We start from the raw sequence: 13,121 nt of genomic DNA on the forward strand, positions 1-13,121 counted from the left end.
AATGATTCGTAGCACTTTGTTCTGTATGATCTGCAGGCGGCGCAGTCGTGTGGGAGCTGCATATCCCCAGACGGGAGCTGCGTACGTCGTCAGAGGTCTAATCAGTGTAGTGTATAAGGACCTCGACACCCTCCTATTCAGTGTGCTTTCCCTGTTGAGCATTGGGTAGAGCTGTTTGAGCCTCGCGTGCGCTCGGTTGGCAACGTATTCGATGTGGTCCCCCCATGTAAGTTTCCGGTCCAGCCAGACACCAAGGTATCTGACTTTCTCTCGGAAACGTATTGGGCGTGTATGTAGTGTTATCGGTCTACAGTGTTGGTGTTTGCGCAGTAGTTTCGGTCTGCGTGTGAACAGAACTGCTTCGCACTTGTCGACGTTTACTTTAATACGCCATCGCTCCAGCCAAGGCTCAGCTGTTCTGAGTGCTGTCTGTATTCGTGAGTTGATGTTCGACGGTTTCCAGTCTTGCGCGAGGATGGCTGTGTCATCCGCGTAGACGGCTAACGTCGTGTTTCGTGTCGCTGGGTAGTCATTAATGTACAGGTTAAACAAGATGGGCCCCAGAATGCTTCCTTGGGGTACTCCAGCTTGGATACCGTGTTGTGTTGATTGTTTATCCTGCACGTTAGTGTTGAAACATCTGTTCGTGAGATATGAGTGTATGAGACGCACGAGTCCGTCCGGGAAGCCAGCTTCGCTTAGTTTGCGTATGAGTCCGTTGTGCCAGAGACGATCGAAAGCCTTTTCGATGTCTAGGAACACGGCCCCTGTGGCTTTGTTCATGTTGTAGCCGTGTGTTATATGTTCGACTACGCGGAGGAGTTGTTGTGTTGTCGAGTGGTGATTCCTAAAGCCGAATTGCTCCGGTCTTAGGGTGTCGTTGGCGATGCAATGCCTAGTGATACGTTTTAGTATTACCTTCTCAACAATCTTGCTGAGCGAGCACAGCAGACTGATGGGTCGGTAATTTTGTGGGAGGAGTGGTCTTTCCCTGGCTTCCTGAACATCAGGACCTTGGCCGCCTTCCAAAAGTCAGGGAAGTGTTGGTGTGTCAGGATGGCATTCGTTAGGTGTGTGAGGTATTCTACGGCTTTATCCGTGAACTCCTGGAGGACACAGTTTTGAATGCCATCAGGCCCAGGGGCTTTTCTAGCGTTGGTGTGCTTGATAGCCCATGTGACTTCATTTGTGCTAGCACGTCTGATTTCGTCGCGCGAGGGCTGGGCTACAAGTCGTGTAACCTCCTGGTCCGTTTCAAGTGTGAATGCTGGGTCTGAAGGAACCAGATTCGGCATGAAGGACGCTGCAAGTGTTGTGGCCATAAGCTCTGCCTTCTCCGTCGCGGAGTAGGCTGGGCCGTCTGGTCCTTGTAACGTGGGAATGTAATGTTTCTCCCTGGTGAAGTGTCTGGCCAGCTGCCACACGCCAGGACGTGTGGTATCCAGCCGAGCGAGTCTCTGTCCCCACTGTTCGTTTCTGAATGTTTGGATTTTATTCCGTATTATGCCCTGGAGTCTGTTGACGTGCAGTTTATAGAACGGGCGCCTGGTACGCTGCCAGTATCTCCTGAGGCGGTTCCTCATTGAGATAAGGCCCAGGATTTCCTGGGGCAGGGCCGTCGAGTGTTGTCTTGGTGTTGTAAATGGAATGGCGTCAGTCATTGCGTCTTGGACGGCAGTTGTGAGAGCCTCCACAGCCTCATCGATTTGCTGTGTGTTGTTAATTTCGTGGGTGTCAGGAATGCGACTATCAAGCGTTTCCTTGAACAGTGTCCAGTTCGCACGCTTGTAGTTAAGCATCCTGCGTGGTTCGATGTCCTGCAGTGTCTCTTCCATGTGCAGTATTACAGGCATGTGGTCTGAGTCCAGATCGTTTTCAACCGTTAGGTTGAGTGTGCATGTGATGCCCTTTATGAGGGCTATGTCTAACACGTCTGGCCTATGTCGGGCCTGTGTAGGCACGAACGTGGGAACGTCCGGCCCAAGTATAATGTAGTTTCGGCCTAGTGCGTGTTCGTACAGTTTCTTGCCGTTGGAGGTTCGTATTCGTGAGTTCCAATCGGGGTGTTTTGCGTTGAGGTCTCCAGCGGCTATTACCCGCGGTGCCATGTTGAGTACTGTGCTGATATCGCGTGTTACTATGTTTTTAGGAGGATTGTATAGCGATACCAGTGTGGTGTTGGCTCCGTTGAACTTGGCCCTAACGGCCGTAGCCTCTAGTCTTTCAAGTGCTGGGAGCTCGATGTTCGTGTGGTCTATGTCTCTGTGTATAATGATTGCCGTGCCGCCTCCCCTCCTGCCATCCGCTCGGTCGGTACGATAGACGCAATAACCTGGGAGGTTTAGTTGTTTGCGAGGCGTAAGCAGTGTTTCGTTCACAAGAGCGATTCGGATACCCTTTCGCTCCATGAACGCGGCCATCTCGGCTTTTTTGTTTGCGATCCCGTTGGCATTCCAAAACAGGATCTGTGTGATTGTGTTTAAGTCTGCGTTTCGGGGCTGGTGTGGTGTATTATCCATGCAGTAGTGTAAAGAGCGGTGTGATAGTGGCTTGGAAGCTAGTCCAGTTGAGCGTACCCGACATGAACTGCATGAAGAGTTGTGAGACACACCCCATAATCTTCGTGACTATTTCGGTGGTCGTGCGTCCAGGGAATAATGTTTCCATTATTCTCTGGAATGTTGTTGTGATGTTGGTCATGTCGGCCTGGGAGTTGCTGGTCGTGTTAGCGGCCGCTTGTTCCAGTGTTGGCGTTTGGTGAGGGCTGGCCTGCGAGTCGGTTGTTCGTGTGGCAGTTGTGGGCGCCTGTGTATTTTCTGAGGTGAGTGGGTGTGTTGTGTGGGTTGTTGAGTTGGTGTCCGGGATGTGTTCGTGGGTGTTGGTGTTCTGTTGACTGTGTACTTGTTGTGGTGCGGTCGTGTTCCTCGTGCTGCGGCTGTTTCTCCTCCTCCTCCTCCTCTGGCGCTGTGGTTGTCCCTGTGTGGGTGCGTTTTCTGTAGCCTGTGGTGGGCTGCAGTTCGCGTTCTCAGGGGGTAGGGTGGTGTTGTTGCTTGTTTCGTGTGGTGTGCCCGGTGCGGCTGTGGTGTCATTTGTTGTGCTTGTGTGTTGTGTGTCTGTTGCTGGGGGTGTTTTCTGAGCGTGGTCTGAGCTCTGGGGCTCCTCTGACCGTCCCGCGCTGCTGGGGCTGCCAGCGACCGCTCCAGCGAAGGATATTCCACTTCTTACTGGGCGCGGGGGCGGTTTTGGAACTGTGATGGCGGTTGGTTTCGCATGTTTCGCGATTTTGCGTCTCAGAGCTGCTTTGTATGCAATGCACCCTCTGTAGTTTGCCGGATGGGCAGCACCACAGTTGGCGCACTTGCGAGGTGCTGTATTGGGGAGTTTGCAGCGTTGGGTTGTGTGACCGCCAGCGCAAATGCGGCAGCGGGGTGCGAGACCGCATCTGATACCCGCGTGCGCATAGCGCTGGCAGTTGTGGCATTGTTGGGGGGTGCGCGGCGTGTTGTACACCTCTACATTAACGACCATGTGAAGAAATAATTTTAACTTCAGCAGGTCGCGGGATTTGGCCGTGTCGGCCAGCTCCGCCATGTAGTTATGTGACGGTCTCGCTGTGCCGAACTCTGACATCCGGTTTACCCGAATGCACTCCCACCCGAGAGCAGAGAGTTCGTTGTGTACCGTGTCGGTCGGGGTTCGTGAGTCTATCCCCTTAATCACGTACTGTTGTGTTTTTTCCAAGACTGTCCTGTACGTGAAGTGTTCTACCTTCCTTTCTTTGAGAAAGTCCAGTAGATTCGTGTAGTCTGCCTTGTTCGCCACGTACAGTGCGGCGTGTTCCCCGGTGAGCTTAGAGTAGTATGTTGTGGGGCTGTGCTTATTGTTAAATTCTTTGTTTAGGAGACTTAGGTCTCCATAGTTGTGAATGATGAGCGGTGGGAAGCCAGTCGCGGTGTTGTTTGTGTTCTGCGTAGCTGCGTGTATGTTTGTGGTTGCTGCAGTCGCAGGGTTGTTTGTGTTGGTCCCTGTGTTGTTATTGTTTGTTCGCGGCGTGGATGGTGTTGGCAGCAGCGCTCGGCCGTTGCCTCGTGAGTTTGTGGGCTCACTTGTTTGCGTATTTGGCTGCTGTTTGCGCCTTGGGCCGACCTGCTGCCACGGCCCGTCTTCATCTGTATTTGTTGTGTCCTCTGTCGGCTCTGGATCCGGTTCCGTCGGTGCCTGGGCCGCCAGAGGTGAAATAGGGGGCATGTCCTTCTGTTGTTCAGCAGGTGCCTGTGTGTGTGGTGTGGGTGTTTCTGTTCGTGTGTTTTCGCTGCCCATCAGCTCTGCGATCAGCTCCAGCTGTTCCGCGATCTGCTGGTCCTTCAGGGCAACCTGCTCCTGGAAGGTGGACAGTGGGACGGAAATGATGGCGGGAGTAGCCGGCATTACCGCCTCTTGTGCTGCAGCTTTGCTGCGGGTGAGTGGTGGGGAAGCACAGGAAAGATCGGACATCTTCGCTGTTTCAGGAGTAATTATTTATTTGGATAGGGAAGGATGGAACACGACAATTTTGCTCTTTTTAAGGAGCGACAATAATGCTTTTTAGCGAAAGCGCTGTGTACCTTGTTCCTACAGAAGAGGGGTGTCCCTACGACCTATCTGCGCGGAGTGCAATGCGCGGCGCAAGAGAGCGCGGGTTGAAGAGAGCGGCCTACAGTGCGCGGGGTTATCCGACGTGAACGGGCCCCTGACACTGAGATTACCCTACCAAAGAACGGGAGAGTCCCGCTTGGGAGATTTGCAACCGAAGTTGCAGGAAGTGGAGCCGAAGCTCTTGCCACTTAGCCCCCGAAAGCGTTAAGCAGCTTGCGCGGGTTCGTGCCGCTCAGAAGAGCGTCACTGGCAGCTACGCCAGTTGTAGCTTATTAGAGACCACTCCAAGGAGCTATCCGCGGGCAGCTACGCCAGGTGCAGAGAGCAGCGTTCCGCTCGGGTCGGCTGCTCGACTGCGAGTCCATTGAGAATGGAGCTCTCATTGGATGTTACCGCCGAGTGCGAATTGTGCGCAGTTATTCGGTTTTTGAACGCAAATGGCACTGCGCCGATTGAAATCCATCACCAATTGACGGAAGTGTATGGTGAGTCGTGCATGGATGTCAAAAATGTTCGTAAGTGGTAAAGAGAGTTTGCAGCTGGCTGGACCGAAATTCACGACGAACAAAGGAGCGGGAGACCGTCAGTTTCTGAGGAGACAGAGTTGAAGGTTGAGCAAAGTATGCGTGAAGATCGGCGGATCACCCTGGATGATCTCTGCACGTTGGTTCCTGAGGTTTACCGAAGCACCGCTCACAGAATTTTAACGGAAACAATGAACTACCGAAAGGTGTGCGCAAGATGCGTGCTACGTATGCTGACTGAGGACCACATGCGGCAACGAGTTGATGCTTCCAGCGCATTTCTTCACCACCTTGCAGCCGAACAGGACAACTTTCTGGACACAACTATCACGGGTGACGAAACCTGGGCATACCACTTTACACCTGAGACCAAGCAACGCCAGTGGCGGCATCCTTCTTCAGCATGGCGACGAGCTGGTACGACATGGGCGTACAAAAACTGCCACAGTGTCTACAAAAATGCATCGACAGAAATGATGATTATGCTGAAAAATAGCTAAATGTTCAAGCTGTAAACTGATGTAAATCATTGTAGAAATAAACAGGTCTGCCGGCCGAAGTGGCCGTGCGGTTAAAGGCGCTGCAGCCTGGAACCGCAAGACCGCTACGGTCGCAGGTTCGAATCCTGCCTCGGGCATGGATGTTTGTGATGTCCTTAGGTTAGTTAGGTTTAACTAGTTCTAAGTTCTAGGGGACTAATGACCTCAGCAGTTGAGTCCCATAGTGCTCAGAGCCATTTGAACCATTTTAAACAGGTCTATGTACTTATAAAAAATAGGAGACCTTACTTTTGGGATTACCCTCGTAACTGTCGTTTTTCCCCCGCTCCATTTGGGAGTGGAACAGGAAAAGAAATGACTGGTGCTGGCAAGAGGTTCCCTCCATTATTCACCATACGATGGCTCGCAGAATGTATGTAGATGTGAACGTAATTGAAATTTATAGGATTATTTACACGGTCAGTTCAATGTTTTTTCTGTCCCAGACCGCAGTGATTGACGTATAGTCCAATCTTTCTGTTCCTAGCACTCTGAGTTAACGTAGATGTCCCTCAGACTCAAACCGCAACAGAATTTAGCAGAAAGAAATTGTTCCGGCGTATCGATAAGCGCCGGCACGAAGACGAATAACGCAAGACCAGAGAAGATGGTGAGGCGTTGTCAGCCTATAGCGCGCTGACCAGGACGTCACCACGATGGGTGCGGCATCCAGACGAAGTGAATACAAGCGCCGTTCCTGCCAGTCTCGGACGGACAGTATTAGCACAGCACTAGCAGAGAGCACTACGATAGCAGTGACGTGCGATCCATATCAATTGCTTACATGGACCTTGTATACGGCAAAGGACTTTGATTGGTTGCATATCGCCCAACACTTGCGACACCATTGTAAATCCAAAGTTAAATATTGTCAATCTGCTTATTTGGAATAAAGACTATTTACGTGATTTGCTTCAGTTGTTGTATAGCATTCCGAGGACGCAGCATCTTTTTAGGCACCTCATAAGCGACGAGTGGGCAGGACTCAACAGAAATCATGATTACTTTTTTCGTTATTTTGGGATATATAGGTTGTGAATATTGTACACTGAGCTGACACAACAACGACTCTAACTCTAATCGAGTTGAACTGAACCTGCGCGACTGAGACAGGTACCTCATTCCATGCTGCAACGTTACGGCTGGAGCGTCGTGGCCGTGCCAGCCGAAACTGTGTAAAGATAAGATTTCCTCAGGAGAAGGCAGCTAAACTTGAAAGTAGCACTGCCTACCTACACTAATAATATATCTGTAATTCCTCAGTGTTTGCCTGTTTGTCTTTGAACATACTAATATCCAAAACTGCTAGAAGAATTTTCATGGGGTTTTCGCAGGTAACTTGAGCATATTTTGAGGCACCTTACAGGCTCCAATTTACCAAAACTGGATTACGGAGAAAAACACATCGTGATTTAAAATTTTAGTAAAACTTTCTTGTCTGCCTTAACATGCTAATCTCCAAAACTACTGCACAGATTTTTAAGGAGTTTTCGCTAGTAACTTCACCGTAGCTTGGGGCACCATATAGGCTTTATTTCATCAAAATCGGATCAGGAAAAAAATATTCACGGAGACTATAAAATATATGTGTGTTCCACTGGATCCACACTCCTGGAAATTGAAATAAGAACACCGTGAATTCATTGTCCCAGGAAGGAGAAACTTTATTGACACATTCCTGGGGTCAGATACATCACATGATCACACTGACAGAACCACAGGCACATAGGCACAGGCAACAGAGCATGCACAATGTCGGCACTAGTACAGTGTATATCCACCTTTCGCAGCAATGCAGGCTGCTATTCTCCCATGGAGACGATCGTAGAGATGCTGGATGTAGTCCTGTGGAACGGCTTGCCATGCCATTTCCACCTGGCGCCTCAGCTGGACCAGCGTTCGTGCTGGACGTGCAGACCGCGTGAGACGACGCTTCATCCAGTCCCAAACATGCTCAATGGGGGACAGATCCGGTGATCTTGCTGGCCAGGGTAGTTGACTTACACCTTCTAGAGCACGTTGGGTGGCACGGGATACATGCGGACGTGCATTGTCCTGTTGGAACAGCAAGTTCCCTTGCCGGTCTAGGAATGGTAGAACGATGGGTTCGATGACGGTTTGGATGTACCGTGCACTATTCAGTGTCCCCTCGACGATCACCAGTGGTGTACGGCCAGTGTAGGAGATCGCTCCCCACACCATGATGCCAGGTCTTGGCCCTGTGTGCCTCGGTCGTATGCAGTCCTGATTGTGGCGCTCACCTGCACGGCGCCAAACACGCATACGACCATCATTGGCAACAAGGCAGAAGCGACTCTCATCGCTGAAGACGACACGTCTCCATTCGTCCCTCCATTCACGCATGTCGCGACACCACTGGAGGCGGGCTGCACGATGTTGGGGCGTGAGCGGAAGACGGGCCTAACGGTGTGCGGGACCGTAGCCCAGCTTCATGGAGACGGTTGCGAATGGTCCTCGCCGATACCCCAGGAGCAACAGTGTCCTTAATTTGCTGGGAAGTGGCGGTGCGGTCCCCTACGGCACTGCGTAGGATCCTACGGTCTTGGCGTGCATCCGTGCGTCGCTGCGGTCCGGTCCCAGGTCGACGGGCACGTGCACCTTCCGCCGACCACTGGCGACAACATCGATGTACTGTGGAGACCTCACGCCCCACGTGTTGAGCAATTCGGCGGTACGTCCACCCGGCCTCCCGCATGCCCACTATACGCCCTCGCTCAAAGTCCGTCAACTGCACATACGGTTCACGTCCACGCTGTCGCGGCATGCTACCAGTGTTAAAGACTGCGATGGAGCTCCGTATGCCACGGCAAACTGGCTGACACTGACGGCGGCGGTGCACAAATGCTGCGCAGCTAGCGCCATTCGACGGCCAACACCGCGGTTCCTGGTGTGTCCGCTGTGCCGTGCGTGTGATCATTGCTTGTACAGCCCTCTCGCAGTGTCCGGAGCAAGTATGGTGGGTCTGACACACCGGTGTCAATGTGTTCTTTTTTCCATTTCCAGGAGTGTATTTCAACTAAATTTGGTACATGTATCACTTACTGTCTGGAAATAATCGCTGTGGGATGAGAACTGAAGTGTTGGCAGAAGAGCCAACACCGTGTTGCTAGAGGAGGCCGAAATGCACGCGTTTAATTACACGCAGACCGGCGTGAGGTCTGGAACAGTTAAGGGAATGTATAGTAGCAAATAAAGTACGTAGTGGATGTAATACTTAACTTTAATCCACAATTGTAGAACATCTCTCGTTACTGCACACGCTTCACAATATACATAGCAAAGGATAAATGGCGTCTTGCTAGGTCGTAGAAAATGACGTAGCTGAAGGCTAAGCTAACTATCGTCTCGGCAAATGAGAGCGTATTGGTCAGTGTAGCGTTGGTAGCAAAGTCGGCTGTACAACCGGGGCGAGTGCCAGTACGTGTCTCTAGACCTGCCGTGTGGCGGCGCTCGGTCTGCAATCACTGACAGTGGCGACACGCGGGTCCGACATATACTAATGGACCGCGGCCGATTTAAAGGCTACCACCTAGCAAGTGTGGTGTCTGGCGGTGACACCACAAGAACCACTCACCTGTCAAAGACTTGGGGAGCGGAAATAATAAGAAGCGTAGGCCACGACGCGCGAATATCCAGATTTTATTCATCCAGTATTTTAAAAGAGAGGACCTTCTGATTTGCAACAAATTTTAAAAATAATTTCAAACCCGTATGAAATATTTTCTCGCTCACACCCCGCACATACTGATGAAAGGAAAAATGTTTATCACTTACTACATTAACTACTAACTGTATTTGGGTTACATTTTGCAGACAGTATTCCTATATACCACTGAATGAACCTGTAAAATTATATCAGAGTACGACCCATAGTTCAGAGCATATGACGTCATAAACACTGAGATGCGTGATCCTTAAATAACCCGTAGAACCGATTTCGATAAAAGTTGGTAGGGAATAGCCTGAATCCTGAGGGAGAAACAAAGCTACTTTAGATACTGTGTAGTTCAAGATAATTGTTGATTTTGAGAATGTTACGCGAATTAGAGAAAAAGTTTTAGACTTTCGAAAAGCTATTTGCTTTTTGGCTTTTGAACTTCATCATATTTGTGAAAATGCTTTTCTTGGTTGCTATGTGCTACGATTCAACGTAATTATATAATGTTTAGACAATCTTCAATGTGTTTAATTCATGCGTACACTCTCATGCTGCACAATGTCACGTATAGCTAGTATCGGCACTGTTCAGTATTTGAGAACGAGGGCACTTGGTGACTTGCAACAAAATTTTGATATAATTTCAAGTCGTTATGAAAACTTTTGTTGCTTACAACCCCCAAAAAATGATGAAAGGAGAAAAGATTACCGCTTACTAAATTTTCGCTGTTCGTGCAGTGAAACTGTCACATGAAGCATGACCTTTTAATTTCTTACTTCTTTACTACTATATTCACGACACATTTTGCAGACAGTGTTCACGTATATACTGTATGTACATGCGAAATTATATCATTTTACGGCAGATAGTTTACGAGATATGACCTCATAAACACTGAGATGCGCAAAAATTGCAGCAACTTTCATGACGTTTGAATTTTTTATCTCTTTGATAATAAGTCTATTTGCAACACATTTAGCAGACAGTAACCACATATGCCGCTGAATGCACCTACAAAATTATATCGTTGTACGGCACAGAGAGAGAGAGGAAGGAAGAGTGGAGATAGGAAAGGAAGAGGACGAGATGGAGAGGGAGAGCGGAAGAGGAAATGGGCAGAGATTGGGGGACGAGAAGATGGACAGAGAGATGAGGGAGCAGCCGATGGACAAAGGGAGGGGGAGGAGGGGTTGGACAGAGTGATGAGTGGAGGAGGTGGGCAGGGAGATGTAGGAGAAGATGGACAGAGAGAGGAGGGAGCAGCCGATGGACAAAGGGAGGGGGAGGAGGGGACGGACAGAGTGATGGGTGGAAGAGGTGGACAGGGAGAAGGAGTAGGAGGAGATGGACAGAAAGAGGGGAAGGAATCGAGTGAGTAATAGAATTAAAGTAAATATATACCTGGGCCACGCCGGTTACTCAGCTAGCACGGCAATGTAACTGTGTAACTGCTTCCCACTTCATATTTCAGGCATCAGTTTGAAATAGATATTTAAGCGAACGATAAAACTATTGCTTGCAGAAAGTCAAGTCAGTCAGTGAATACAAATGAAAATAGGTGTAGATGTAACAGAAATAAAATGTATATAGGTAGATGGGTGGTAAATAGAAGATATGAACTTCTGTGTGGTGTAATAGAATTAAAATGTGTGTAGGGAGATTGTACAGTACACAGAAAATGTGCAATTATCTGTGGTGTTATTGTATTTAAAAATGATATACCTGTGATAATTAAATAGTATATGTGAATATCATTTTGTAAGGCTGACAATGCAAATATATAGTTACATCTAAACCTATTACATGCTGTCCAGGTTAAAAATATAACAACATAGAATGCCATAACTTGAGACATAATTGAGGTACTTATTGGCGGTTTGGTTCTACAGATAAGGCAACTCCAGATGTGTTCTGTGTCCGCTCCCGGCAGTTGGCACCGTGTGATTGTGCACGTAACTGCTTTGTTCACGTAAACACACATCAGCAGCCATGTGGGCTGAAGGTGTTCTGTGTGCTTACTCTCGCGGAGCTAAGGTCCATTACACTGATACAACGTCGTTTTCGACATGGGTATGGACCGCGACTAACTGAGGACGTTCCCACTTACGTAACAATCAACAAATGGAACAAGCGGCTTCTGGAAACTAGGAGTTTGTTTCGGTGTTGGGTCACCACGCGAGCACGCGGTTCCACAGGCTACTATTGAACTAATCTGTACGTCTTTACAGCGGAGTCCTCATAAGTCAACCCTACAAACAAGTAGTCAGTGGCAGTTACCTCGTTCCACAGTACACCATGTTGTCCATAAAAGGTTGCGCCCACAGGCGTACAAGCTGCAGCTTCGTCACAAAATCAAGGCTAAGGACATGCCGCGATTGAAGGCATTCGCGGAGACAGTTCTGGCAAGAATGGGTGAAAACTAGGCATTCCTCAATTTCGTCTGTTTCTCGAACGATGCTGTCTTCTATACTTCTGGCACGGTAAACACGCACGTGTGCCTCATGTTGTGAACTGTGCCTTATCCCCGCCCCCTCCCTCCCTCCCATGTAGTGTTAGAGTGTGAACGTGACTCTCTGAAAGTGAATGCGTGCTGTGGATTTTTGAAGGACAGGGTTATACGCTCATTCTTCATTGCAGAGCCTACAGTTAATGCAACAATGTACGTACACATGTTAGAACTGTATGCTGTGCCACAGCTTCTTCGTGACCTGATCTTTCAACGAGATGGCGCATCATACCATTTTGCGAACATTATAGGATGTTCTTGGATTGTTAGTTTCCAAATTGCTGGACTGTGAATGTATTCCACAGATTGCTTGCCCCCCTAGAAGCCCAGACACCTGATTTTTTTTTTCTGTGGCGGTTCATCAGGAATCGCGTGTATCAGACACCAACTTGCTATCTACCAGATCTGCGTCATCGCATTCGTGCAGCTTAGGAAATGTTACGCCTGCAGTGTTGCAGAACACCTGGGGAGTAGTGGAATACCGATCAGATGTCTGTCGCGCCACTAATGGTGCGCATATCCAGGTGTATTAGGTGTGAGTATGGTAACAATTTGAGTTACCATACTTGGGGAAACTCACAGTCAACGAATATCTCATTTACTTCTCATGTTATTACATATTATATTCTTATGCGTTTAACCAGCATACCCTGTATGTACATCAAAAGCTACTAAATAAATAAATATTTCATTTCAGCTGTGTCGACCCCAATTCGCCAACATCTAGCACAGGAGCGGCCACGACGACGACCACTACCACAACCACGACCACGCCAGCCCCTCCCACTCCCACCCCCGCTCCCACCAGCACCACCACATCCAGCTCTGCCCCCATCCCAGGAACCCCCTGCTCGCCACCACTGATCAGGGTCGCCGACCCAGATGACTGCACACGCTACTACGAGTGCAGCGAGAACTGGACGTGGGTGCATGCTGCCTGCACCTATGGCACCTACTACAACCCCGTGCACAGCAGCTGTGAGTTTGGCTTCTGCTAATGTGGAGTCAACTGTATCTCTGGAAGACCTCTCTAGTTCTTCACAATCAACATCATGCTTTTACGAATAAAAACATTCTAAAATCTGTTTAAGTTTCTCATATTGCACACCTATCCCAAAGGGCATTCAAAATGAAGCAATGCTATTGTTACACTTACTGAAATATTCCATGCTACAATGCAGTGCTCGCATGAGTTTACTGTTGAAACCCAACGTTTCGTCCCCATCTGCGGAGGACAT

At 49.2% G+C, this 13,121-nt stretch overlaps 1 protein-coding gene across 1 annotated transcript in view; it reads left to right on the plus strand.

The window, feature by feature from the left end:
• The window catches only part of LOC124620024 (primary septum endo-1,3(4)-beta-glucanase-like), a 145,967-nt gene extending 133,086 nt beyond the window's left edge, over nt 1-12,881 (plus strand). The window contains exon 5 of the mRNA XM_047146691.1: nt 12,581-12,881. Coding sequence (XP_047002647.1) covers nt 12,581-12,881 — 301 coding nt within the window. The remainder of the gene's footprint in view (nt 1-12,580) is intronic.
• Nucleotides 12,882-13,121: the final 240 nt, after the last annotated feature.

The sequence above is a fragment of the Schistocerca americana genome, chromosome 6 (genome assembly GCF_021461395.2).
Source record: "Schistocerca americana isolate TAMUIC-IGC-003095 chromosome 6, iqSchAmer2.1, whole genome shotgun sequence".
Lineage (NCBI taxonomy): Eukaryota > Metazoa > Arthropoda > Insecta > Orthoptera > Acrididae > Schistocerca > Schistocerca americana.